The sequence below is a fragment of the Trichoplax adhaerens genome, genomic scaffold (assembly GCF_000150275.1).
Source record: "Trichoplax adhaerens TRIADscaffold_8 genomic scaffold, whole genome shotgun sequence".
NCBI lineage: Eukaryota > Metazoa > Placozoa > Uniplacotomia > Trichoplacea > Trichoplacidae > Trichoplax > Trichoplax adhaerens.
In genome coordinates, this window is record NW_002060950.1 from 331,924 (window position 1) to 357,907 (window position 25,984).

At 31.4% G+C, this 25,984-nt stretch overlaps 5 protein-coding genes across 5 annotated transcripts; 2 read left to right on the plus strand and 3 right to left on the minus strand.

The window, feature by feature from the left end:
• Positions 1-84: 84 nt before the first annotated feature.
• Positions 85-3,543, minus strand: TRIADDRAFT_58498 (uncharacterized protein; the record flags this gene model as incomplete). Its single annotated transcript, XM_002114687.1, has 9 exons — positions 85-137; positions 239-377; positions 475-559; positions 874-970; positions 1,102-1,213; positions 1,376-1,448; positions 1,537-1,573; positions 1,894-1,990; positions 3,442-3,543. The coding sequence occupies 9 exons, from the start codon at positions 3,541-3,543 to the stop codon at positions 85-87; spliced, it is 795 nt and encodes a 264-aa protein (XP_002114723.1).
• A 436-nt stretch (positions 3,544-3,979) lies between these two features.
• Positions 3,980-7,221, plus strand: TRIADDRAFT_58499 (uncharacterized protein; the record flags this gene model as incomplete). Its single annotated transcript, XM_002114518.1, has 8 exons — positions 3,980-4,009; positions 4,270-4,322; positions 5,080-5,193; positions 5,407-5,526; positions 5,663-5,755; positions 6,729-6,762; positions 6,845-6,973; positions 7,096-7,221. 8 exons carry the CDS (start codon positions 3,980-3,982, stop codon positions 7,219-7,221), a joined length of 699 nt encoding a protein of 232 aa, XP_002114554.1.
• Positions 7,222-7,981: 760 nt separating this feature from the next.
• TRIADDRAFT_58500 (uncharacterized protein) lies at positions 7,982-10,123 on the minus strand (the record flags this gene model as incomplete). The annotated part of the gene is made up of 6 exons (XM_002114688.1): positions 7,982-8,140; positions 8,663-8,693; positions 9,225-9,392; positions 9,609-9,710; positions 9,802-9,875; positions 10,058-10,123. The coding sequence occupies 6 exons, from the start codon at positions 10,121-10,123 to the stop codon at positions 7,982-7,984; spliced, it is 600 nt and encodes a 199-aa protein (XP_002114724.1).
• A 1,036-nt stretch (positions 10,124-11,159) lies between these two features.
• On the minus strand, positions 11,160-17,665 carry TRIADDRAFT_984 (uncharacterized protein; the record flags this gene model as incomplete). The annotated part of the gene is made up of 8 exons (XM_002114689.1): positions 11,160-11,279; positions 12,012-12,143; positions 12,315-12,449; positions 13,308-13,421; positions 13,630-13,784; positions 14,092-14,238; positions 14,626-14,891; positions 17,247-17,665. Coding segments are annotated over 8 exons (1,488 nt in total), but the record flags the coding sequence as incomplete, so codon positions are not given.
• Positions 17,666-24,276: 6,611 nt separating this feature from the next.
• On the plus strand, positions 24,277-25,984 carry TRIADDRAFT_28263 (uncharacterized protein; the record flags this gene model as incomplete). Its single annotated transcript, XM_002114519.1, has 7 exons — positions 24,277-24,329; positions 24,687-24,814; positions 24,931-25,036; positions 25,149-25,241; positions 25,396-25,429; positions 25,528-25,632; positions 25,820-25,984. Coding segments are annotated over 7 exons (684 nt in total), but the record flags the coding sequence as incomplete, so codon positions are not given.

The window sequence follows — 25,984 nt, forward strand, 5'->3', positions numbered from 1 at the left end:
CAACTATTTATAGTATCTGTGATAGTCGTTAGATAAAATTTGAAGAAAAATATTTACACCAGGAAAAAGAAATAAAAAATTCAGCTAAACGGCACTATCTTCTTCGTCATTATCGCATTGTTCCTGAGTGCTAGAATCTAAAATAGTAGAATAATAGGTTACATACTATACGCTAGTATCGATAGACATTAAAGCAGTTTCCAATTTTGATTGACCAACTACAGTAAATCAATCTTACCATCCAGGCTTTGGTTTACATCGTACATCTCTATGAAATTATGGCTAGGTTCGTCACCAGTCTTTTCCTCTAGAGCTTCAATTTCTTTAATAAGTTGACTAATTTGGCTTTCTGATTGGGTCACGCTATCTCCTAAGCTCTTATACGCATAATGGAAATTACTATTAATTTAAATCAATGATAAAGGAACAACCACGATCATTGTGTTCAATAACAGCGAACGTTCGATATAATACCTTAAAATTCTCCAACATACTATCAAGCATCGCGTCAACCATTGCCACTTGGCTTAAGCTTCCGTTAACATCAAAAAAGTTGGGCCTTTTGTTTTTGATTAAATTATCAATTATATTCAGTTATCATTAGTATAATAATTCCAAGTATTCTTACAGTAGAACAAGAAATTGATGATTAAAGCATTACTTAAATTTAGACACAATCGTCTCGTAGACTGAATGTAAATTATCTCCCAACGGCGACATCATATTTGGATGTTTATATTCACAAACCGAAGTAGATCGCAAGTTCATTACATCACAAGGAAGTGAAGTATAACAACTGTAGACGGTAAAAAAATTTTAATAGCGTTACACTACAGGAATCGTTTAACATTTCACGGAATGCATAATTCATACTTTAGATTCGTATTCTGAGCGGCATAAAAGGCGTAATCAATGGAATGTGTAGAGTGTCCATCACTTGAACGATGGGTAAATAAAGCAAAAGCAAAATCTACCCGCAAGTGCAGTAGTGTAGATAACAAAGTAATCGATAAAGTTAAATTGCAGTAACTGTGACAGTAGCTACAAAGAAGTATTACTGGATGAAAATGTCGGTATAAAATTACTTAATCAGATATTTACCGGTAGTATTGTGCTCATTGAATACTTTTAAGAGATTACGATGAACTTGTTTTTCCCTCATACTTATCTGCAGTGAAGTATTGCGACGAAATCGATACCAACCAACAATTGCCTATGATATTAAAGTACGGCAAAACAGAAGTTAGCAAAATAATCAGACATTTTTATAACAATTATTACCTTATTTGTCATAACTAAATACGACTGCTTTAAATCTACGCTTTTAAAGTAATAGAGCGAATCGAAAATAAGGGAACCAAAATGTATAATTAACCTTCTTTGAGCAGTGACCAGCGAGTATTTTATCTATTATACTACACTCAGCTGTACCAGAACCATCATAGAAACTATAGATAGAGCAATAATAAAATACTGTTACCATACATAAGTATAACTTCAGAATATCAACACATAACCTAACTTCAAGGTTCATACCATTTCTGAGTTTGACATGGAATAAATGACGTAATGTCTACAAAAAATTATAGTTAAAGTAATGATCAATTAATGCTGTATAATTATTTAGGCAGCAAACTTTAACTAAAATCATTAATTCATATTTGAATGGTAAATCGGAACTAATCACGTCCACATAGCCAAAAATAATAGCTGCATAATAAACGACTGTGGAAGTTTCCGAATAATGAAATCTTCACTCACAGATATTTCATATCTGGAATAAACCTATATCTATAGAATCCACGCCATAACTTTGGTAACATACTTTACTTAATTCTATTGGCTAGAAGGCTAAGTATTTAATTTATATAAAACTGCACATTTTTCACTCACGTGTAACATTTTGATATTCATCTACTTGGGTATCACTGTTATCGTTCAAACTACTGACTAGCAAATGATCCTTCTTGTTCCCTACAAGGAATCCTTCCTATTGATGGCAAAAATGAATAAACAGTTACACGGAGACATCTTTATAAATATAATCTCAAGTAATATATATACAAGAGCAAATAGTATGCACCGAAACATTGAACCAGAAATAATTATAATCGACAGCCTATAAAACTATAGTGATGATATAAATGTTATAAAAACAGATCAAGACCAAAATTTATCTACAATTTTGATTAATGATAATATTGCAGAGTTTTAAATTTCAGCTGTGGACACGAGGTGGCTATACTGATTGAGTAAACTTCGAAATTCTACAATTCATATCAACGGACTATATGGTCTTATTTGAAAACTTATCAACGATAGCCTATGCAACGTGCCCATCTTACCAAATTAACCTATTTCGAGTGATATACTTATAAATCAAACGCAATCAAGCAGATCTTTTAATAAGCAAGCTATTTACTTCGTATTCTAAGTAATCATTGATTATCAATGAGCTGTCAAGATTACGCAACCATAATCGAAGAAATAAAATGGACCTTTCTGTGCTGTGTGCAGCACTTTCTTATATATTTATAACTATGCTAATTCGTATTTGGAAAAATTCAGTCTTAGAAATAACTCTACTACATTTATCACAAATAATTAAAAATAATGTACAGTGTAATAACGATTACTTTATATCCGATGCAATAAAATTCAACCCATCAGCCCTAGTCATGTTCATCAGATTTGTATAAATTACTGTGACTAAGTGATAAGCTAATATACTGTACGTGAGACTATCTTGCTGTAGCCGGTATAGTTTCCTCTTGACTTAAGACCGTGAAGATATATCAGTTATACAGCATTCTACAACCTACAGTGTTACACACTAACGTCAAAAACGGAAGCGATAGCATAAGTATACTGCAAAATCCGCTATGCGGATACTTGGTAATTAGTTGATTCAGTTTAGTAGTTAATTTAGACTTGAAAGATAGCACTACGATAGTTTACAATTTCCTGGCAAACGTAAACTGTAGTTTAAAATCAGTGCGTTACTCTCCACGATGAAGTGCTTCACGTTATGACCATATCTGCATGTCTACAGTATAATAGCAATGGCCTAATATCAGTCTGTTATACGTAGAGTATATGATATCTGTCTACCCAAAGTAGCCAATTTGTATGCTATACGCGTTCATTGAAGCGAAGAATAATTTACATGGATGCAAAGGTACAACACTCCACTACAATTGTAGAGCTCTTCGTTATTGTTAATGCAACAGCTATCGTTACTGTAATAACTCCTTGACCAATATAGAATACCCGTATGATGGAATTATAGAGTGGATCAACCTCACAACTCTATATTAAACATTCGACATCGAAGTAATCCATGCCTACATCATTCTTTGCTCGGTAACATCATATCAATATATCCCAAAAGTAAAATGACATCAAATCAGGAACATGCTGGCAAGCAGCAATAATTCATACCGTATCTCCATCGCTATTAGCCAATTCATGAAACAGTGATGCCAGTAAACATCCAGGCAACTCGACTGACTGCCGACTAACCTTGATCTTGCCTGCCGCCATTCGTTATACCAAGTTTTAGTATCGATGCAAACTAAATAAACGTTAAGACGGCGAGATAGGCAGGAATAGCCTCGACGTGATGGTAGCAAAGATACTTGTCCTGGATTACCGCAGCTTATAGTACTCTACTATGGTTGGAAGGCTTCTGCCTGAGCGGCTTAGTCTACCACCAGCCACCAACGATGCTTGTTCAATCGTTGGAGTCTTGAGTAGTGTCATCATGGCCCTGCTATACAGTTGCAGGTAGAACTTACTTTTACTAGCTAACCATACCAACATAAACTCTTGTTGGATACGCTATACTGTCACGGTTAGTCTGTAATGTGCATCGTTACTGTAGATTGCTGCTGGCTAGAAAAGCAGTTGGAAAAGACATCAACAAATCTTCATCGTTAATATTGATTGCAGAGAATCCAGCCTTCAAATTCAATCCATCATGAGTAATAATCCTCGAAGAGTAGCTGTGGTATGTTCATGATTTATGCTATAGCTCTTGCTACTAGAGTATCAGTAATAGTATAGTCTAGAAGCATGAATTTATAAATAGAAGCTTAATGAATGCAATCTGGCTTGCTTGGTTCCATCTGCTGTAGGCGATGATGATTACAGGCTAGCTCAGAACCTGCTCTCTGCAAAGTGAGCTGAGACAACGCTATTTTAATATCATAATTTCAAATTGAAGCACGTAATATGCTTACATGATCTTATTACCCAATCATGCAATAGGTACTTTGTGGATGTGGCCGTGGTGATGGAAGCGAAATCCATGAATCGTCCGCGTAAGCAATATACGTAATGTTACTTTGTAGAAGCTGCAGATGTAGAGATCAATATTATCTCAGCAATTTACTACTATATACCATTTAATTAACGATAAGGGATAGCGGTATACAGTTACTGTCGTAGTTTATATCAAATCACCACTCATGTATCTTGCAATACGAAAGAAGAGACTTTCTACAATAGTTGCAATACTTAATAATAGCGTCTACATCGCGTACATAATTGCACAATGCTGTAGGCTAAAGGATGCTGATCAAATTTGATGTTGGGCTCGTCCATCATCCTATTTCTATCATCTTATTCACTCTCTTTTCCTACTCAACTTATAAACTGGCAATAGCATAAGTATATAGCTACTTCAATCACAACTATCAGTCAAACTCTTATGTATCTACAATTCTACATACCAGTATTGATTGTATGCAGCCTCTACTCTTCAGCTGTATGTTCACGCAGCAACAGTACGATCAATGCCTATGAGATATACTAACTTGATTTTATTGCATACCATTTTATAATCTATAATTTCAACAAAGATGGTACATTAGTAAGAGAAATTGAGTTGATTAGATTTGAATTACAACATGGATTATTATGAGTTAATGCTATTCAGAAATGAGCTAGAAGGCTTTTAGCCGGAATGTAATTGCTGATACATTGAGGCTTTGGTAGAATAAAGCTTCACAAAATTTTAAATTAAAAATAAAATATTTTAGTACTACCTAATTTCTTCATCATTAATATAATTAATAGGGTAATAATCAACCTAAGCCGTGCTGGTGCTGAAATTTCCATGTTTGCACCTAACATGGAACAGTATCATGTCATTGATCATCACGCCGGAACAGTCGACGAAGGCAAGGCGAGGTTGGTTTATAGATACATTGTATGAGTTGGACTCATGCTTCAGTCAAATAAAGTAATAATCGTGCTATGTAATTAGTATTATAGATCTGATAAGATTATGACAATTAACCATCCGTAATTGTCCATTTTTCGAATCCTGTACTAGTATAACGTATAAGCTTAATTATGTAGTAGTATTTATCGCTATCATGGAATTATTCTGTCCATTTATAGAAATATGATGATAGAAGCTGCACGCATTGCACGCGGCGAAATATTTCCTCTCAATGACTTGGAACCAGAAAATTTTGATGCTATTATCTTTCCTGGTGGTGCTGGTGTCGGCAAAAATTTGTAAGATTTTATTACGCTTATTATTCCCTTCGTTTTGATCAAAACGAGCTACAAAAATCTTCAAGTACCGTCTTGGTATCTCCAAAACGTAATATTATACTTAATTAAACCCTTGAATTAACCATTATCCAAACAGGTGCAATTTTGCTACTAACAAGGAAGATTTTATGGTTCTTCCAGAAGTAGAAAAAATTATCAGAGCATTTCATAGGGCCAAAAAACCGTTAGGGTAAGTAAATCAATAATTGTGTTTCTACTTGGTAATGGGTACACCGGTAAGAGAAAAACCCGTTTAAGCATGTTTATACTGTATAGACTACATTATAAAACTTGTAGTGAAGCTGCTAGATAAGTTATTGTTATCAACATGTTATGTGCTAGTGAATTAGACATATCTTAAAAATAATACCAAAATCTAGGGTTGTTAACAATAATAGGTATAAATAAGTAATGTTTGCGATAATTCAAGTATGTTGATTTCAGCTTCGTAGAATATAATACCAATCATATAATTTTATTTTTAAACTAAGTTCTGTAAGTTTTGAATTATGTTTTTCGCAATTATCATGTTGTAAACAAGTTAGATAACGTATTTAAGCAGCTACGCTTTTCTATCATTGTTGTTGTTAGTCCTTCTTTTCTAAGATCTGCTGTTGTAGGGAGTTTTCCTTGTCTGTCAGAGCTTGTTGTACTTTTATGTACGTAGTATCTCAATCGATAGAGAACCAGTAATGAAATCTGCTATTCTAAAATTACCTGTGTGAACTGCACTTTAATTACAGTTAGTAGAATAGGTTTTGTTACAAGACTTAAACTATGCATTCTGTTTACTTTGGAAATCATGGTATTCATCTCCTCTATTTATAAACGATAGCTGGTAGCTATGAATATCTTTTATGATATACAATCTAGATTCACTACGTGGGCTTTCTGTCGTAGTAATGCTTGGGTTTTATAACCTCTTAGGTTTGCAATCATCTAACTCAAAATCTGAGTTATTAAAATTGAGCAAATCTCTAAGTCACACAAGATCAGAATAGTATGAGTACACCGTTTCATCATTAGCAATCGTGAAATTACCTTATAAGCATAGTAGACGATTCTACTTCTTAATGCTACCGTACTTCAATTACTACTGTAATTAGCTGAACTACTAAAGTCGTATATTAATCTACAACATTATCTTGGATACATCAAAATAGGTTTGTTTGCATTACCACTGTAATCGCCGCTAAGGTAAAACTGAATAAAATTCCTTACAATTTCATTGGCGTTTATTACTTCATTATTCTCTTTATTAAGTCTGATAATTACATAGATTTTCGGTGAATTGGGATGTGAACTGACCATTGGCAACGATACACCGCAAAGTGGACGATGGCCACTTGCCTCTACTACGAAAATCCTCGAAAATTTGGGAGTAGTTCATGTTAATAAAGATGTTACGGTAGAATTCTTACTCCTGCTTCCTCTTTTATCTACAGCTGCTAACTCAATTTAACATATAAAGCAAGCCTTATTGCAGTGATCAAGTTAATTTTATACTTTTCAAAATATCTATATCAATAGGAAGCTCATGTTGACCAAAACAATAAGATCGTTACAACTCCTGCTTTCATGTGTGGCACAGCAAAATACCATGAAGTCTTTGATGGAATCTCAGAATTAGTGAAGAATGTCATGGAACTAGCTTGAAAATGATTAAATTACTCATCATCAGTAATTATTATACACTGTAGCCTTCTAGCGGCTACAAATAACAAAATTGATAACACAATTGCTACTTATTAACACCGATTGAAATAAACTTTGATCGTTAAAATTTAGTTAGACAATGTTATTTGCTGTTAGCTAATTACTATTAGCCCTTTGTTCAATAGAGATCACATCTTATAGCCAGTGTACTTAAAATCCTGATAATTTCTGCAATTCCGCAGCTTCTTGTAACTGGAGCTGCAAACAATAAATAGACTGAATCTAAAATTATGTTATGAATGTCAACGGCAAGCATGTTACTGGGTATCTCTAAACCATATTGCGTCTGTAACAACGCCATATATTGCAAAGACTTTGTTTTATCGAATGTGAATATTTCGATTTGATATATAACATACCAAGCAAAGTAAGATTGACCCGCTGAACAATACTAATTCTCTAGTACAATTAAAGCGCAGAGGTTGGTTATATGATCGAGATGTCATGTTCAATGTATTAGGTGTTATATTCACAGAAAAAAATCTGATATTCTTAATTAGTACAATACGTAAAATAATTAAAAAGAAACAGTCCTATCACAATTTCTGCAAAATTTTATTTAGCTACTTTAACATATAATGCATATATATATTTCATTTATTGCGAAAAGAAACGAGTAGAACGTATCCTAAGGGGGTATTACTACAATATCTCATTTCCATATTTCTCATCCTTATAAAAATATATATTGAATAGCAATTTACAATTTTAATTCACGACAAATATTCCTGAACCAAGACTGAACTTGCTGTTGATGACGGTGAATCCAACGAATTTTTAATCTTAATCTTTCGATTTCCATTTCTGCCAATCTTTTATAATTTTGAAGCCTTTTATTGTAACTAAAAAATAGTTCGACCTATAATGGAATCGAAAGTTTCTATAAAATTTTCTCATTACAGGGATAACTACGGTACTAATAAGGAAGCAATCTTTGTTTTAGTAAAATATGCAATTTTATTATTTAGGTCTCTCATATTAACAAATGATTATTATTGGTCTACCTACATTTTGAAGTTGCATCTCTGTTTTCATTTGACATATGGATAAAGAAATCAGCTTAGGCATACTAAAAATCTCTTTTCCATATCTAAGTATAATGTTAAACAGAATATCCTGTGATCATATATTCAATTAAGTTATACGAATACAAACATCTATATAGCAATTCCTGCGATAGGGAACTAAATTTGCTATTATTTCCCTGATTTAAAGCCAGTTAAAAATTTAATTTCAGTATTTACTGTTAAATCGCGTAATGAGTAGCTAACCTATTATAAAATTGATCCCAGTGTGAAGTAATAAATTTCCATACTAAATCTGTGCCTACTGGATTTTTAGCAATAAGATCAAGAATTTGGACGGTCTGATCAGGTTTAACTTGTTTCTCATCCATAATTATTTCTAACAATCTGTGAATAAAATGTTTAAAAATTATTAAATTCAGACGCTGTTATACAGCAGTATTAATTATTCACGCATATAATAGTCAAGAGATAATATTTTCGTCCTGCTTAATAAACTTCATATGATGAATAAATTTACACTGTAAGGCCTGCATATTGCATAAGGATAGATTGTACTGTTAGGTATATAATGATACATAAATAATATTATTAACCTATCGAAATTTGAAATAACGTTAAAAATTAAGCACTACCACTTCTTAGTGAAATTCTAAGGTAGCTGTATTGTCTATCACTACACTCTAATCAAAATTTAATCATCTAGATACAGTACTAGACCGCTTTAAACAATTTTATATTCATTACTTATTAATTATGGCGTTATCCTGATAACTTGTAAATCTTTGTCGTAAGAATGCTAACCTTTCTTATAACTTCAATATACACGTAAATTAAAATATAAATAAGTCCTTTCCTATACTCTCCAACCATTGCTGATTACACTATCAGTACAACATAACTCTATAACCTACTGACCTTTTCAATAACTTTGGATTTTTTGATGCAGCTAATCCTTTCATGCACAATTTTTTGCTATGATCATCGTCAACTTCATAATATCTTTTCAATACTCTATTCCAATCATCCTCATCACCAATACTAACTCCAATTTCCACAATAGCGGGCACCAAATTCGGCGATAAACTATATAATATGGTAATTACATTATCATTTTAAGTCTTATACCCTAGCTAGTAGCTATAGCTACACTATCAAAGTAGAAATTAAATTATTGCTTATGGTTTTCTGATTCTGTGACATAGCAAAACGGCAATATTTAAAGATACGAAGCTATCTCTCATGTAGGGTACGTTTAGTAACAACTACAACCCGTAAACGATTTTACTTATTTAATAGTACCTATAACCATGTAACCATCGCTGAAATGCTCTTTTAATTTGATAAAGTACCGGTTTATATTCAGCCCATGACGCCATGCGAAGTACAAGAACTTTCATCATACTGTTAAATTTACCCAGTAATAATAATTAATACAATCAATTTTAATTAGTAAGCCCTTAATATATGGAATAAAAAATTTGAAAGAACTAACATTTTATTGATATCATATTCATCGACTTGATTATTTTGATAAAGGTTTGATCGTAGAAGATATAGGATAAATTTCTAATATTCAGTTGATATATTAATTGAAATAAGAATTAAGAGTACTAACACATTTTATTGCTGTTCGAAAATAAACTTTTAGCTTGCAAGACGATTCATGTCGAAATATGCTACTTATGATTCAATTTGATACTCCTTCAATCAATTCTAAGTGTAATAACATCATTTGACCCAATTATTACCTTTGCTTTCTGCTTAAAAGGTTCATCAAGAATTGAAGCTAGAAACTTTAAACGCAATATGCCCATGTTGAATGCTTCATAATCATGTTCAGCAATCAGATAACGCGTCATATTTAAAAAAATCTCAATATTTAGCAGGTCCACCCTAAATTAGATATTCCAAATTTAACTATCATGAAAAAGGAAGTAATTTTAAATGTAATTCTTATTTTAAGATCTTATTTATTTTACGTATTTATCTTCTACCTTGATAAATAATAAGAATCATCCAGCAGATTTGCTCTATCATGACTGCTAAAGTACTATTTTTAATAAAGTGAGATTGTACATCAATATATTGTTATTAGTAAATCTAGCGGACATCAAGATATTATCAAACATTAAAATTGCGTGAAACCGAAATCTAAAAAAATAATTTTATTTCCGCATATCGAATTATCTTATTTTATTTAATAACCATAAGAGCTAGATTGTCTATTTATTCAGATCTAAAACTATTCCTGACGGATCTGTTGTTAGAGGTAGTACGATAATACCTGAGGCTGCTGCTGTAATAGATCAACAAACTTCTGCCAAAGATCTATCTCATAATTGATTCGATAAATGCCTGTACGATTACAATTTCCTTTAATCCAAGATGTAGATGGAGGTAAAGGAATCATCGCTAATTTGTATAAAAAGTGCAACGCATAGCTATCAGATATGATAGTACTTTTATGAAAGATAAAAAGTGACGAAATTACGTTTTGTCCTATTAAAAAATCTATTCTGTAATACTTACAACCATTCAAATCAATTAGTTTACGCTGAATAAAACCGTTTTCTGTCATATAGCAAAAGGGTATCAGCCATCTAGATCATTGTTTCAATATGAATTAGAGACTTTACAAGAAATATATATTATCTGCATCAACACCATGGTGATACGGATAAGTCAATAAAATTATAGCGATCAGAAATGAATCACCCTAGACTGATCATTAGATTTAACCATCTTCATATATTGAAAAGAATGTCTTAAGATGATTAAGTCGGATAATTTTATCTAAATAAAATAATTATTAATGCTTTACCTAGCTCTTAAGGTATGCACGCGTCCTTCCATAAATGGCGATTGACTTATGTTTACCATATTGCTTTTAATTTTCATTGTTAAAAGTGGATAATTCTTTTGGTATATCCATGTATCCATAACTTCTCCTACATTTATTAGATCATTTACCTGTAACATCAATCAGAATTACTATCATTGAAGTGGACAACTTTATCCTCCTACAGGGTTTATCGCATTAGAAATTGATCAATATTATGATTTTGTTTTATAATCATATAATCCGGTATTGATAACATCAGTTTAACCATTCTGGTATAATTTATAGGACGGCATGTATAAGCTAACGTTATAAATTCTTTGCTGTGTAAATAAAATCGTAAGATCAAATACTACATTAAATACTCTTAAAATTTTTATTTGTATGTGCATTTCAGCAACTTATATCATGCAATACATAATTGCAAATCATTGGAAAACTATCATTTAAAAATTATTCTGTTCCGATGATAGAAAAATGTGTATTTCCCTCTTTGGATCTAAATATCATCTAATTAATTATTTGCATATAGCTGTGATTCTAGTATATTGTAGGTATTGGAGCTTTCTAAATCAATAGGTCATGCAGTAATTTATATCAATACATCAACTTCAGTAATAATTAGAAAATATTACATATACTTTGGAGAACTGCAAACATATGCAATCAATTATTAGTTATGTCTCTGGCACTAATACTACTTGATATTAGGAACACAGTGTATATATACACAAATCAGAATACATAACATTTACAATTCAACTGGCATTAATATTATTTCATGGTAATGTTGACTAGAGATTATTTTTTTATTAATAAAACTACATTACTTCTATCAATGGTGTATATAAAAGGATGGATACCTCGGTAAAACTCCGCCATAAATCATGGTTATTAGCATTTCCATATTCATATTTACGTAAAAACTTTTGAACACCCTGAACAAATGATGATGGACCAATGTAATGATACAGCATACGGATTAAAGAAGCTGCCTATTGGAAAAGATACGCCAGCTAATCATTAATTTTCAATTATGAAGCGGCTCTTAGTAAGGAATATCTCTTAGTTTAGAAGATAAGCCAGGAATGATAATAGTCAATTGTAAATTTTTATTTGGCAAATGACTAAAGAAAAGTTGTGTCACTATCAAAAATTAATCTTACCTTACGATATGAAATAGAATCAAATTGCGATTTTATGTTGATCTGACTCTCGATAGGTTGATGTATTGGATGGGAATATATTGAGCTGTCAAATTGCATTGCATTTTCATGAGCAGCGCTGACAATAAATCGACACTGTTCATTTAATGTTCGAAAAAGAATGTTAACAATCATAGTAGTACTTAATCTGGCTACCTTATATCGTAAATAACGATAATATGTATGTATATCTAGATCTAAAAATCAGTCATAATATAAAGTTTTTTAGCAGGTACAAGGAGCTATAATCCTAAATTTCTGTTTCGTTTAGAATTTCTCATGAATACATATATACCAACGATGGCATAGGAATCTAATGCACTAATAATCATGTAGGTGCTGCATGATGCAGCAAGTACTTTAACATGAAATAATTTTTTATCGCTACTTATTATTGCTGAATACATAATGGAGTATTTCAGCTATAAAATCCAAGAAGCAAAATGTATAAATATACCTCTACATATTATGCAAGATTATTTATTAACAATTAATGATTATATACTAATAGTAGCTCAGTATTTTAGCGAATTCTATAAGTAAATGATGAAAATGAATATTGATGCTACTTATATTTTATGGCTACGTATATACTAAAGTAATATAGTATTTTAGCTAAGCCTGTTAAATAGATAATGGATCCGAAAGTAAGGTTAGATTACTCATAATTGCTGACCATGTAATAATGGTGATACACCATTCCAATACTATTGATAATATCCTAATAGTGAATAATGCATTCATACGTTTTTGATGATTGCTGATAGTTGTAATAGAGTAAAATGCATTATAATGATTCGGTACTTTGACTATATTAACCAATTAAAAATTTTAAGAGTAAGTAATATCTCTCCACATTTAAGATCTCTTATATTGGCGATAACATATATTTCAGATTTGATATTCGCGATCTACTATGAATTATATCATATGTTATATGATTTATTTACTTACAAGATTAAGATCTCGATTCATAAATTTACAGCCTAACTGACTAGCAAAGGTAGCAAAACCTTCCTTTAGCCATAGATCATTCCACCATTTCATTGTGACCAAATTCCCAAACCACTGTAATAAAGAATCATTGTTTAAGGTAAAGGTGTGAAATAATTATATATCGTTCGTCAAGTATACACTAGAGTTACTAAAGAACTTTAGGGTGTATTATGCTTTGAGACAACTAGGACGATTAATGATTATGGTTTAGTACTAATCAATTAATTCTATAATTGATCGTAAATAGGGTGACGTAAAAATCATCCTAGGTTAAGATAACCTGATGGGCAATCTCATGAGCAAGAACGGAAGCCGTGGAGGCGTAATTTCTCATCGAGCAATACTGCATATCACATAGTAATTTATCTTGCATTATGGTGATTAGTCCCCAATTTTCCATACCAGCAACAGCAAAATCGGGTATGGCTACTAAATCTGTAAATAAGAATTCTGTCAATAATATTTTTCAACGCCGACTCATGCAACTACAGACTGTATAACAATTCACAATTATTACTAAGTTATTGCAAATACTATAGTTCCTGCATTCTATGTAACAAATGATATAGTCATAGATTAGTTTTAACTACCGTGTGAAAAGTTTATAATATTATCATTTAATTTGCCAGTATGCGATCAATTCCAAATAATGATAAAATTTTTAAAAGAAGATCAACTCATTTAATCAATATATATGTTGAATTTAGACGGCTATTGAAAAGAATATTGAAAACTGACTTACCTAATTTAGGTAGAGGGAAAGTAATATTAAACAAATTACTAAATAATGAGATGTAAGCAGTGGCTAATTTTAGAGCATCTTGTGTTTGTTTAATATTTTCTTTGCTAGTCCACGTTCGAACCTGGAAGTAATAATCAATCAGTGCAACTTTTCAGTTTAATTAGATTTAATAAATAATAAGTTTAGAATATTAATATCTGTTCCTACTATATTGGAACAATTCTCAATAAGTAACGTTTATTATACTGCTAAACCTCATTTCATGTTCAGGAATTTTTAATGGTATATGTTGGTATACTAAAGTAGCTCTGGGTGTGAAAGATAGAAGTAAATATTGATCTATTTTCTGAAATATACGGTATCTTATATCCATCATCCATCCATCCATACACAGAAAATTATTTTATATACCCTAATACAGGATTAATCTGAAGGGATATATTAAAAGTTATTTGCTAGAAGTCTTAGCTAATACAGTATAAGTTCGGTATATGGTATAGGTATCTTATTATCTTTAATGACTTACCAAGATACCATTGGAGGAATATCGAGCTAAATTTTCAAAATCTGAGACTACAAAACCGACTAAGTAAGTACTCATTTTGACAGTGGTAGCAAAAGAAACTAAGGTATGGCCATTGGGTAATATAGAATATGATTGAACTGGCATATTGGATAACGCTGAATAGCCAGGCAGGCATGTAATTGAAAGTTTAAAAGTAGATTTCATTGATGGTTCATCAAAGCAGGGAAAAACCATTCTTGCGTCGGTAGGAGAGAGCTGAGTTACATATAAATATCTAAAAATAGAAGTAAGGCCAAATTTATATCCTATTGAAATTGTAGCAATTACCGTACATAGTTCTATCCGAACGATAGAATACTTCCATTAAAGAAAATTATCAATACACCCTGTATAAGTCAAGGCTTAGTCAAGCGATAAATACACAACTAAAACAGCCACGCCTATAACGATGCTTATCGTATTAACATTGTCTAGATTTCGTCGCTTTGCTTTTAAACAGAGTCATGTCTACGGGAAAATTATAAACTCCTGCTGCAAAAGTGATTATTGAGTCCATTGATGAATAATTATAAATTACTTCTATTCGTAATGGTGTATTTCGAGCTATTATTACGATTTTCTTATCATTTTAATGTAATAGAATGCAATCGCGAAGATAACGCTAGTTGCAGCTAATAATAAGGCTCGTATTCATTACAAATATATGTCAGTAATTATTTAATCAATCAATGCAAAATGACTCAGCAATCCTTATTTATTATATAAGTTATTATACTGCAATAAAATTAATTTCTTGACTATTATACACAATAACGCTGTCTTTGAGAAATCTATATGGGTAGCAATGTAAAAGCATCAATAGCTCTCATTTGCCACTAATATTCGTATCCTCCTAAAATGGTATGAAATTCTTAGCCGTTTTTGCAAAGCTGTACTGCCTGTAAGAAATTTATATGTGTAGCAATGCAAAGAAATGAAACCCTTATTTATTATGTAATGGATCTTTTTGACATGATATCCATTTCTTAACCGCTTCTGTATACTGTTGCTGCTTCTAAGAAATTTATGTGTAACGGTAAATAAAGAGTCCACAGCCCCCATTAATTACATATATGTTATATAATTATCTAACACATTCTCTTAAAATAGAGCCAATTTCTTAGTCATTTCTATATACTGATTCTGAAAAAAATTACAAGTATAGAAGCACAACAGGCAAGCAATTATTTCGCTAATGGAAATGAAAGAGTTGATAGCATCTACCTGTATTAATTACGTGCATATCTAGAAAAAACCATGGCATTCCTAGTCATTTTAGTCTCATAAAGTGTTTCTCTTACAAATTCAGTAGTTATTTGCAACTAATGACATGTTATTGTCCATACTTTTGCTACAAACAAGTATAAAAATTGCGTATTCAATAGATACAAAAGAGTCATTGATTTCTATTTCATAACAATCAGTATCTAACTGAAATTGTAATCATTTCCAAACCTTTTCACCAGAGTGTTGCCTTTGAGAATAATAATGGCTATTTTTATAATTAACGACATGTTATTATTGATTATAGTTATTAAAACAAAAGTCCATTTATGTACGAAATGAATAGAGAAATTGTCAAAATTAAATAATCACAGTCATTTTTAAGAGTCGTACAGTTATTATTGTTTAAATGATGATCAATATATCATTTTAGGACAGATTTAAAATCGAGTAGAGAAACGATATACCATAAAAAACAACTGCCTTGCCAACAGTATGTAATAAAAAAATGGAGATAGATTGAATATAAATTGGATTGTAAATTACCGAAGCTGATTTACTAGTGATAACGGTCAAGATCAGTATTAGGTAGGCCAAATTTGAGCTAAGATAGCTTGGCAATGGACTATAATACTAATAGATTTTTTCAATTTATTCATAGATACAATCTCGCTACTAAGGAATAGATTTAATTCGTCATATCACAACGAATACTTTAATCATTAATATATATAAAGTAGACTCTGATTATACGAAAGATTAATAAAGATCGCTTATCAAGAGTTAAATGAGATATGATATCGGTAAGGTTAAATGATGATAAATTAGGGTATTAATCCTTCATCATAAGCAAATAGGTTAGTAACTGTAAATGATAGATTAAACTACTAAAAAAGAGAGAGAACGTTATGAATGTAATTATTGTGCCATTTATCTAAGGTATTCATTGATAGAATACACTTTAGAATTTACGGAAATAGGATCGAATTTGCTGTTTAACATGATTGTATACAAAAATATAACAATATCCAAACTCAGACAGGCGTTGTGATTTGATTTAATTACAAAATAACTTTTTTTAGTTATTTGAGATGTAGCAGGATAATATATTCTGAATATTAGAAGCAAAGATGGTTTCACTTTCGGATAAAATGCATACATTAGAGAAACTGTAAATCCAAAAATTATGAATTGGGATAAAACGGAAAAATAGATATAATATTTACTAGATCAGTACTTAAAATAAAAGGAATAGGAAACGTTCATATTGAGAATGGATCAGACTGAATTAGATGTATTAAAATTAAAATTAGAATCATAAAGGTTTCAGACCTTTGATTAGTGTAGTAATCGAATTTTGTTTTACCTGGTTTGTTTGGATCGATTTTGGTAATAGCTGCGGTAGAAGCCATAACGTCTATTAACTACAATTTGACTCTTAAACCATAGATGTAACTGATAATGATGGCCGCCGATTAAATGATGATCGAGTTGTATATGAAACAATTCATTTTTTAAATCTTGCTGAACGTTAAGGATATGGTATTTCAGTCCATTGCCATAAACAGCCATCCGTTGGATATCAATATCTTTTTTATGCAAAACAATTCTATCGGTCCTATTCAAACAGAGAATTTCAATTTTACTTCTGCCAATAATATATAATTGTTGATAATTAGGCTGTAAATCGATTTCATAATGTAAAGGTTTGATTTCATCTGGTAAGCGTTCGATTCGATCGAAGGTCGTATCATTTTCAATAATAGAGGAATTAAATTGGGATGACAGCAATGAATTCAGATAAAGGTTAGAAATAGTTGGATTAGCTTCAAATGTGCTAGTATTATGAGTATTTTCCTGCTTTATTTTATCCTGACTTGTAAGCAAAGTCATAGTAATAAGAAGTACTACTATTGCTACGACAATTGAAATTAGGATAATATCAGCTTTCTTGTTCATTTTAGCAGGCAACATGGCTAGCGATCTGAAAACGTTGTTATCCTCTCTAGAAATATCGGCCACATCATCTTTCTCTACTCGTTGATATGAATGCATGTTCCATGCGATAGTATCACTACTTTTTATCACGCTTCCTTGCTTCACTATTTAAGAAGAAAGAAATTTAGAACAAAGAAATTAGAGGATCTAATCATTCTTCTTTATCATAGAAGTGATTAATTTTTGAGCATTTTAAACTATTCATTTACACACTTTACGATTACAGGAAAAAATAACATCCTACTCCCCAAATTTTCAATCTCTATTACCGTTTTAAAAGTAATCAGAATTTACGATAACGCATTATGTTTAATAAAGAATAATAAAGTTGAAAGGTTTTTATAAATTTAATCAGCAGCAGTTGATCTACAGTGGAATAAGGTCAATACTTCATCGAAGGAAATGTGTAAATAATATTGTTTTAAATGTTTCTTACATATAATTTATGATGTAGTATATACTTTAATCTTTAGGTATTCTGGAAGAAAATGAAATAGAGCATAACCGTCTGAAATGGGAAATGTCAAGATTACATGGCAATATAATTTCAAAGTCATGGCGTGCAAAGTATTCTAGCTTTCTAACATGATCTATGCTGTAATCTCAAACTGTTATTGCAGGCTATGAATAAAAAGAATGCCGCAATATCTTTATTATGTCCTGTTCATTTTATCACTTTTGCTTGTTAAAAGGCAATAGTAACTTGACTACAATATGATTGTAATAGTGTAATGTAATGCATATGAGAAGTCTACATGAAATGCTCATAAAATGAATAAACCGTAACTTAGATATGGAAAAATTCGTAAATTTTATAACAATAGGTATATTCAAATAGCGCTATCGTTACAAAATGTTCATATATGTGGATAGACAAGAAATTGGCGTCATTCCATATTTAAAATATTTTCCTTTGCTTTTACTATTCTAGACTTAACGGGAGTTTAGAGTCAAGTAATCGTAGTAAAGGATAGAATCGATTGAAATGCTAGGCAGATCTGTTAAATAAGTCAGAATCTTTTTACTTTTTCTTTGATAGAGATCGTATTATAATAAAAATCGATATTAAATTCTTTCTCTCAAGCTGCAACGTCGTAAATTAATGTTAGTAGTTGAAATCAATGTTGATTAAATATAGTATAGCTTCTACTAGGCTGTGAAGATACAATTTGCATCCATGATACTATTCATGCATACTTATATAAGGTGCTAGATCTATTGAAACTAAGGGTAGTACCTGCATTATTATACTTAGTAATTTCTAAAATAATTGAAACGTATTAATCATCGTCATGATCACGATTAAGTTAGATGTATATATTATCAGAGCTATACGTATGCGATACGCACTATATATCCCCTTATTCAAATACTGAAGATACAGAGATTTCAATGCATTAGTATTAACTAATTGGATGATTTCAACATTTTTTTAATCATTTTTTACCTTTTCTGGACCTTAAAAAAATAAGGCGATTCGTTGATGGAAGAATGATAATTTAATGAATGAACTAGAGCAAAGGGAGTAATCATTTATATAGGTAAATATTCGAGCCTAGGTCATCAGAGGGATACAATAAATATACGGCTAATTTAAAATTCATTAATTTTAATTGATAAAAGCCGGCAGCATAGTAAATTAAAATTGTTCTGACATAATTAATTCTATCAATTCTATTATCGCGTCATATTAAATAATATAAAGGAATTGAATTTGCATTGAATAAAATCAAAACAACAATACTAGCCAAGAATGGTATGAAAATAATAATTTACACTAGTAATTGCTTGATGGGTGCAAGCCGTGGATAATTGTATCTTTTTTTATATCGAACTTTGAAATCTTTTTTAAGATTGCGAAAGTAATGGTTAAAAAAAGTAAACATAAGATGATATTGACTGTTTTACCGTACTATATTTTAATGCAATAGAAGCAATTGTTTCGATTCAACAATTATACTCATTTCGTCACCTAACCTTTATTAACATTGATCGAATTGCCCATTAGCTAGCCTAATAGTGTTATGCAATTTACATTTTTTAATATTAAGAATCCCATAATAAAGATCATGGCATATTATGCTACGTCTACAAACGGCATTGCAAATTTGGATTCGATGACTTAAAAGCTCAATCACTTTATCTACTAGTTCTAAATCCTATTTAATACAGTCAAGATGACGATACATTTTTTAGCTAAAACTATTAATACACGTATCATATCATTTATTTTCTCTTCCTATAGATAATATGATAACCATAGTAATAAATAGGAGTAATGCTAATCTAACATTGATACTAATCTGTTTGCAAAATGACGACTTGATAGTCATCATTTTTCGATAGAAAATAGGATATGGATGGTAATATTCGCTATTAAATAGTTCCATACTATTTAAATAAAAGACCACTTTGCTGCTAATTTAATATTACAGTAGCAATTTGTATGCGAATTACAGATGCATTGATTCAAGGCTGTCATCCATGTTATATTTTACAGGTAGTAGATTATGTTCATATAGCGTAGATCTCTGCTTTTACAATACAGAAAGGCTGACTTAATTGCATAGAATATTTAATTTTGAAACAAGCAATCTAAAAATAAAACATAACAACGTCAAGTATCGATCTGAAAGTATCATCTATAAATAATTGAATTAGAAACAGCATATGTTCACACTCAGAGCTAAAATCTATCTATTCTAAATAACTCATTCAAAGAGAATGTAATATATACGAAAATGATTATAATACAATTTTACCTTATTGAAACTCTTTTTCTTGAAACAAATTAACATAAGAGCGAATTATAACTATGATTTTACTATTTTAAACGTACAAAATTACCCAGGAGATGAGTTGATTGTATATTTTATTAAATAGAATCACTATCGAATCATCCCGTTTACAAAAATCCAAATTTCATTTAGTCAGCTAGCAAATATAGACATCTATAAATATCTATCTTATTAGAAATCCGTTTTGCACAAGTGCTAAAATAACCATATTGTTCAATAGATAATGGATTAATTAAATGTATAGGAAATGGTGAAACAATACCGTCTAATTTGACATAAAATTGTCTCATTGTTTCTACTTCACTATTAACAGTCATAGCATATCAAAGATTACGCTTATCATTATAACTATAGCCGGAAAACTTTGAATAGCTGCTTCAATGTTGAACATATAATAGTCTTGATGGCTGTGTTTAATTTTCTCTTTAAATTTTTTAACGTACACCCACACTGATAGTTTACAACTCTACTTTACTCTAGTTTTCCTTCTAGGTCTATTGCCTATTCATAATTATCCCCTCTTTTCATGACAGGTGCGGAGCATTGATGATAATAACCCTTCGATTATTTTTGGCTAACCTATCTGATTGTAGTATGGTATCTATTGATGGAAAGTTACTATTCTCAATACCAACTTCATGATAGAGGATATCGCAGATTAGCTGGCAATATTGATTGCAGGAAAATACTGCCATATCAAAAGTGATATGAAATTTTATTAAATCCAAAATACGAAATTGAAATTTCCTTGTTACTACGCTTTATAAAACCTGTATATTATATTGGATAAATTTACAACACTAGATACATAATAATTGAAATACATGATCACCCTATCGAGACTATGAATACAATTATTTTATGTAAACTAATGCTATGCACGATCTATAAATAAAGAAAAGTAAATAAATATGAATGCATTTTCTTTATTACAAGTAAAATAAGAGTAAAGAAAAAATGTCCTCGCAATAAAGTATGTATGCTCTATATATTAAGATCAAGCATATTAATAATAATGACCATTAGTTTTTTTTGCTTTGATTGTAAAATAATAGTTAAAGAAATGCCCTCTTAATAATGTATTTATGCTCTAGGTATTGACTTTGAGGGTATTAATAATAATAATGACTATTAGCATTTTTTTTGTCTTAGAAAGACCGATCGTTCATAGATATACGGTACAACATTATCTTGATTTCATTACTGCCTAATTAATTAGTCATTGCGATCACATACCGTTACAGTAGTCACTCTTTGTCGTTATATTTAGAAATATGCAAAGTAATATCATTAGTATTAACAAGTGAGGTAAATGAGTCAACACGCGCATTTAACACTTTTACTATCAGACGTATTGTATTGATCGGGTACTGCTCATTTGCTCAAGTTAATTTAACAGGCTATTTATTGCGTTGACTCCCTTGATTCAGTTTCTGTCGTATTTTTTTAGTTCATCATTTGCTACAGTACTCAACTATGGCGGCTAATCTAGTAAAATAGATGATATTGTAGTATCATCCAAAAGAATGAGTTTGAGATGATGTCACTGAATCGGAAAACGGATAGGAACGAGATAGCTAAAAATGCAAACTGTTACTTCATCTATCCGTGCAATAAAAGCCGATAGCTATCATGGGAAAGTCAGGCTTATGCCCTCCATTAATATTGTATTACTAATAATTTGCTTGATATCAGCTATCCAGATATTAGGTGTATTGATAACTCATTACAGCATAAGTTATGCTGTTGAACATTTGAATACCCATCTATCTTGCAAGTATTTGCACCAGGTCTGCAATAAGTCTTTTAACATCGTTCAATGTCCAATATACAGGTATCCATATTTATAACTGAACTTTACTGATTGTCTCTGCTATAAAGATGGTGATACAGTAGAAAAAAGATGAAGATGTCTTCATTTCTACCAGTCTTGTCACAGTCTTAGTAGAGTGATTTCTCAAGCCCTAGAATGGGTACGCGCTCGCGCTCGTGTGCATGTCGAATTTTCTGAAACATTTTATTCCATATATTGTAATACGCGTCAGTATAAATAAGTTTTAGAATATTCCATGATTTACTATGGATATGATACGGCCGTATAAGATATGCATATACGAACATATACCAATCTTAGATAACTTCCACATGCCGTATTGGGATTATCTAAGTATGATTATTTCCAACTTTGTATATTCTGAATCCGCCTGGTGCTATATGCGCGCATGGATAAAGGTATCGTATATGCTCGTACGTTTTATATGGCGCCCAGTCTAACTAACTTATCTCTGTGCCATCTCTAAGTCTAATGATAAATGAAACGCTATCTACCGTTAATCATCTTGTTTCCGTCTCTATCAAGAATATCTACACTATAGTCTCCTCTTTTGCTATACTATTTCGACAATTTATTACAATTCTCATATTTTTTTCTTTTTCTCTCCGATGATTGAAGAAAAACGACCAGAGCTGCAGGAGATACGGTGTAGAAGTTTACAGTATGCGGATCGTTTCTACAGTACAGTATAGAACAAGCATGTTTATTTTCTTTTCAGACGTAGAAAAAGGGGAAAAATATTACTATAGCTAATCTAAAATAGCTATACTTTACAATATTATGTAGCTAGAGAGCTGAACTTTTTATACGAGTTGATAGAATTACGCTACTCGTGATGGCCATTATAAAATTCTCAAACAATATCAGTTTAAAGACAAAATCTGCTACAGTACAAAGTGAAATTTTGTCCGAAGGTACTGTATGGTCTAGTCGGTCCTGACTCCTGACCTAGCTGTCCCCGTGACTCATTCCCATCCGTCCTGTCAGTCCAGTCTAATCCAGTTCAGAGTCGAGCTGCTGTACAGTGTACAGTACAGTGTACACTACAGTATACTGTACTGTAGTGTTGTAGAGTTAAGCACTAGCAGAGGTAAAGTGCAAGCTGCAATTCATCCGTGAACAAGAGCTCATTTTGTTGCAAATGTTTTCGAAAGGCTTCCAACTTATTTCTCGCCGACTTATTTCCACTACACCTGGTGTCATGTCTACGCCCAAGAAGATAGCTCTGGTATACGAGTATTGCATGATAAAAGAATATGATAAGAGGATTATTATACGTGTACAGTAGAGGAAAGAAACGATTTGCTGACTATTTGCTGTTGACTATTGAGGCGATGATTGATGATGATGATACGCGAGAGAAAAAAAAATAGCTACAGTCTACCGAAAAATGAATACTGCACCCATAGTATGCAAAGGAATAATCAGTTACAGTCACTCATATAGACATACTGTATCATCTTACTTAACGAATTGAATTATGCAGTATCTCATATTTGCTGTAAGAGAATCAACCGGTATAATAACAATTATATCAATCTAGTTTAGAAAAGGTGCTATAAAATGAATCGATACATTAATTTACTCAGACTTCTTTTGAGTACAGTATTTTGCCTCAATATTCCCACATACAATTATAATGATTCACTTAGAATAGTTGTTATCAATGATATCAAGTTATTTTAATATAATTTACTCTACGGAGTATACGCTTATGTAGTAAAATTAGACGCGTGCCTAACACAGGAACTCATTTTCTCTTGTAGGTTTTATCTGGCTGTGGAGTCTTCGATGGAAGCGAAATCCACGAAGCTTCTGCGTAAGTTTCTAGATGTAGGAAGTTATAGTGGTAATAATGCATGATTTACCTTTATAGTTGTTAGGATTTGACACCAGCTGTCCCATAAGTATGCCTATACAACGTAATATTTACAATATATTGAAATAGCGTACTATTTATGTACGATTCGGTACGAGCATATGTATACTGTACTGTATTGTCAAAACTGCCATTAGACTCTGCAAGAATTCTAATAGACGTTATTGTTAGTCGCTTTGCACCTAATGTATAAGTCAATAAGTTACTATACTTCTAGAAATCCATTTTATCTTACTGATAAAACGATAAAGTAAGTTATTAAATAATGATTTCAATGCTATTTTTTTAATACTTTAGTGCTTTAGTGAGCTTAAGTCGTGAAGGAGTGAAATACTCTATATTTGCGCCTAATATTCCACAAATGCATACTATCAATCATCTGAATGGACAGGAGGAAAGTGTCAACAGGCAAGTCCAAACTTACAGTATTATAGACATGTCAACAACTATGTTTATAAAGTGTACTAACATGCTAGATGAAGATTGTTCTATTGATTGAAGTGAATGATTATACTTGTAATTGCTAGAAACGTTCTTCAAGAATCAGCACGAATTGCTCGAGGTAATATCGCAGCTCTTGATACTTTGGTAGCCAATGATTATGACGCCATTGTATTCCCTGGAGGGTTTGGAGCAGCGAAGAATTTGTATGTTGGTGATTAAATTACTGCATAAGTGATTAATCTAGTTACAAATTTGATATCTTGTCATATAGATTATGTAGTAGTACTAATATTGCACGGAATTATTCTCTACTAGGTCTACTGTTGCAGTTAAAGGCCCAGACTGTGAGGTAAATGATGAAGTGCAACGTGTTATCGTAGACTTTCATAAGTTGAAAAAACCCATGGGGTAAGAATCAATAGAAGAGACAGTTAATTTGATTTTGAAATAGATTTATTTACGTTTTAATAATACAAAAATTTTAGCAATATAGTTCTAGAAAATGTATCATACTTTCATCATGTGATTAAGCACAATCTTGTTACTTTCTACAAAATTTTAGATTTTGTTGCATCGCCCCAACAATCGTGGCCAAGGTCTCTTAGGAAGTTAATTTTAGTCATATCCTTTCTTAGCATTATCTTCATATGATGATTTAGTATAATGCCAATTTATAATTTTTATCAACGTATAGGTTCTTGGAACGGGTGAAGTAACTGTAGGGCAGAGTAAAAACGACGACGGGAAATGGCCTTATGCCGATACTGCACAAGCAATTGAAAAAATGGGAGCCAAGCATGTCGATACAGCTGTTAATATATCCTTTCTATGCTATAAAAGTAAATTTTAAATTGGTAGCGGTGTTCTTGCTACTTGCACTGTACAGTGATGAGCGCTGGTTCGTATTTTGTCAATCCAACTTAAAAAATGATGGTACCTATCATCTACAGTTTACAGCACTAATAACTATAACATTATAAATATAGCCCAATTTTATGACTGATAAACATTTGCTTAACTGCTTTCACGAAATTCATGTTGATCAAGAAAATCGCGTAGTGACAACTGCTGCATTTATGTGCGACGCCGACTTTCATGTGGTACACGATGGTGTTGCTGCCATGGTCCAAACAGTTCTTAAGATGGCCTAA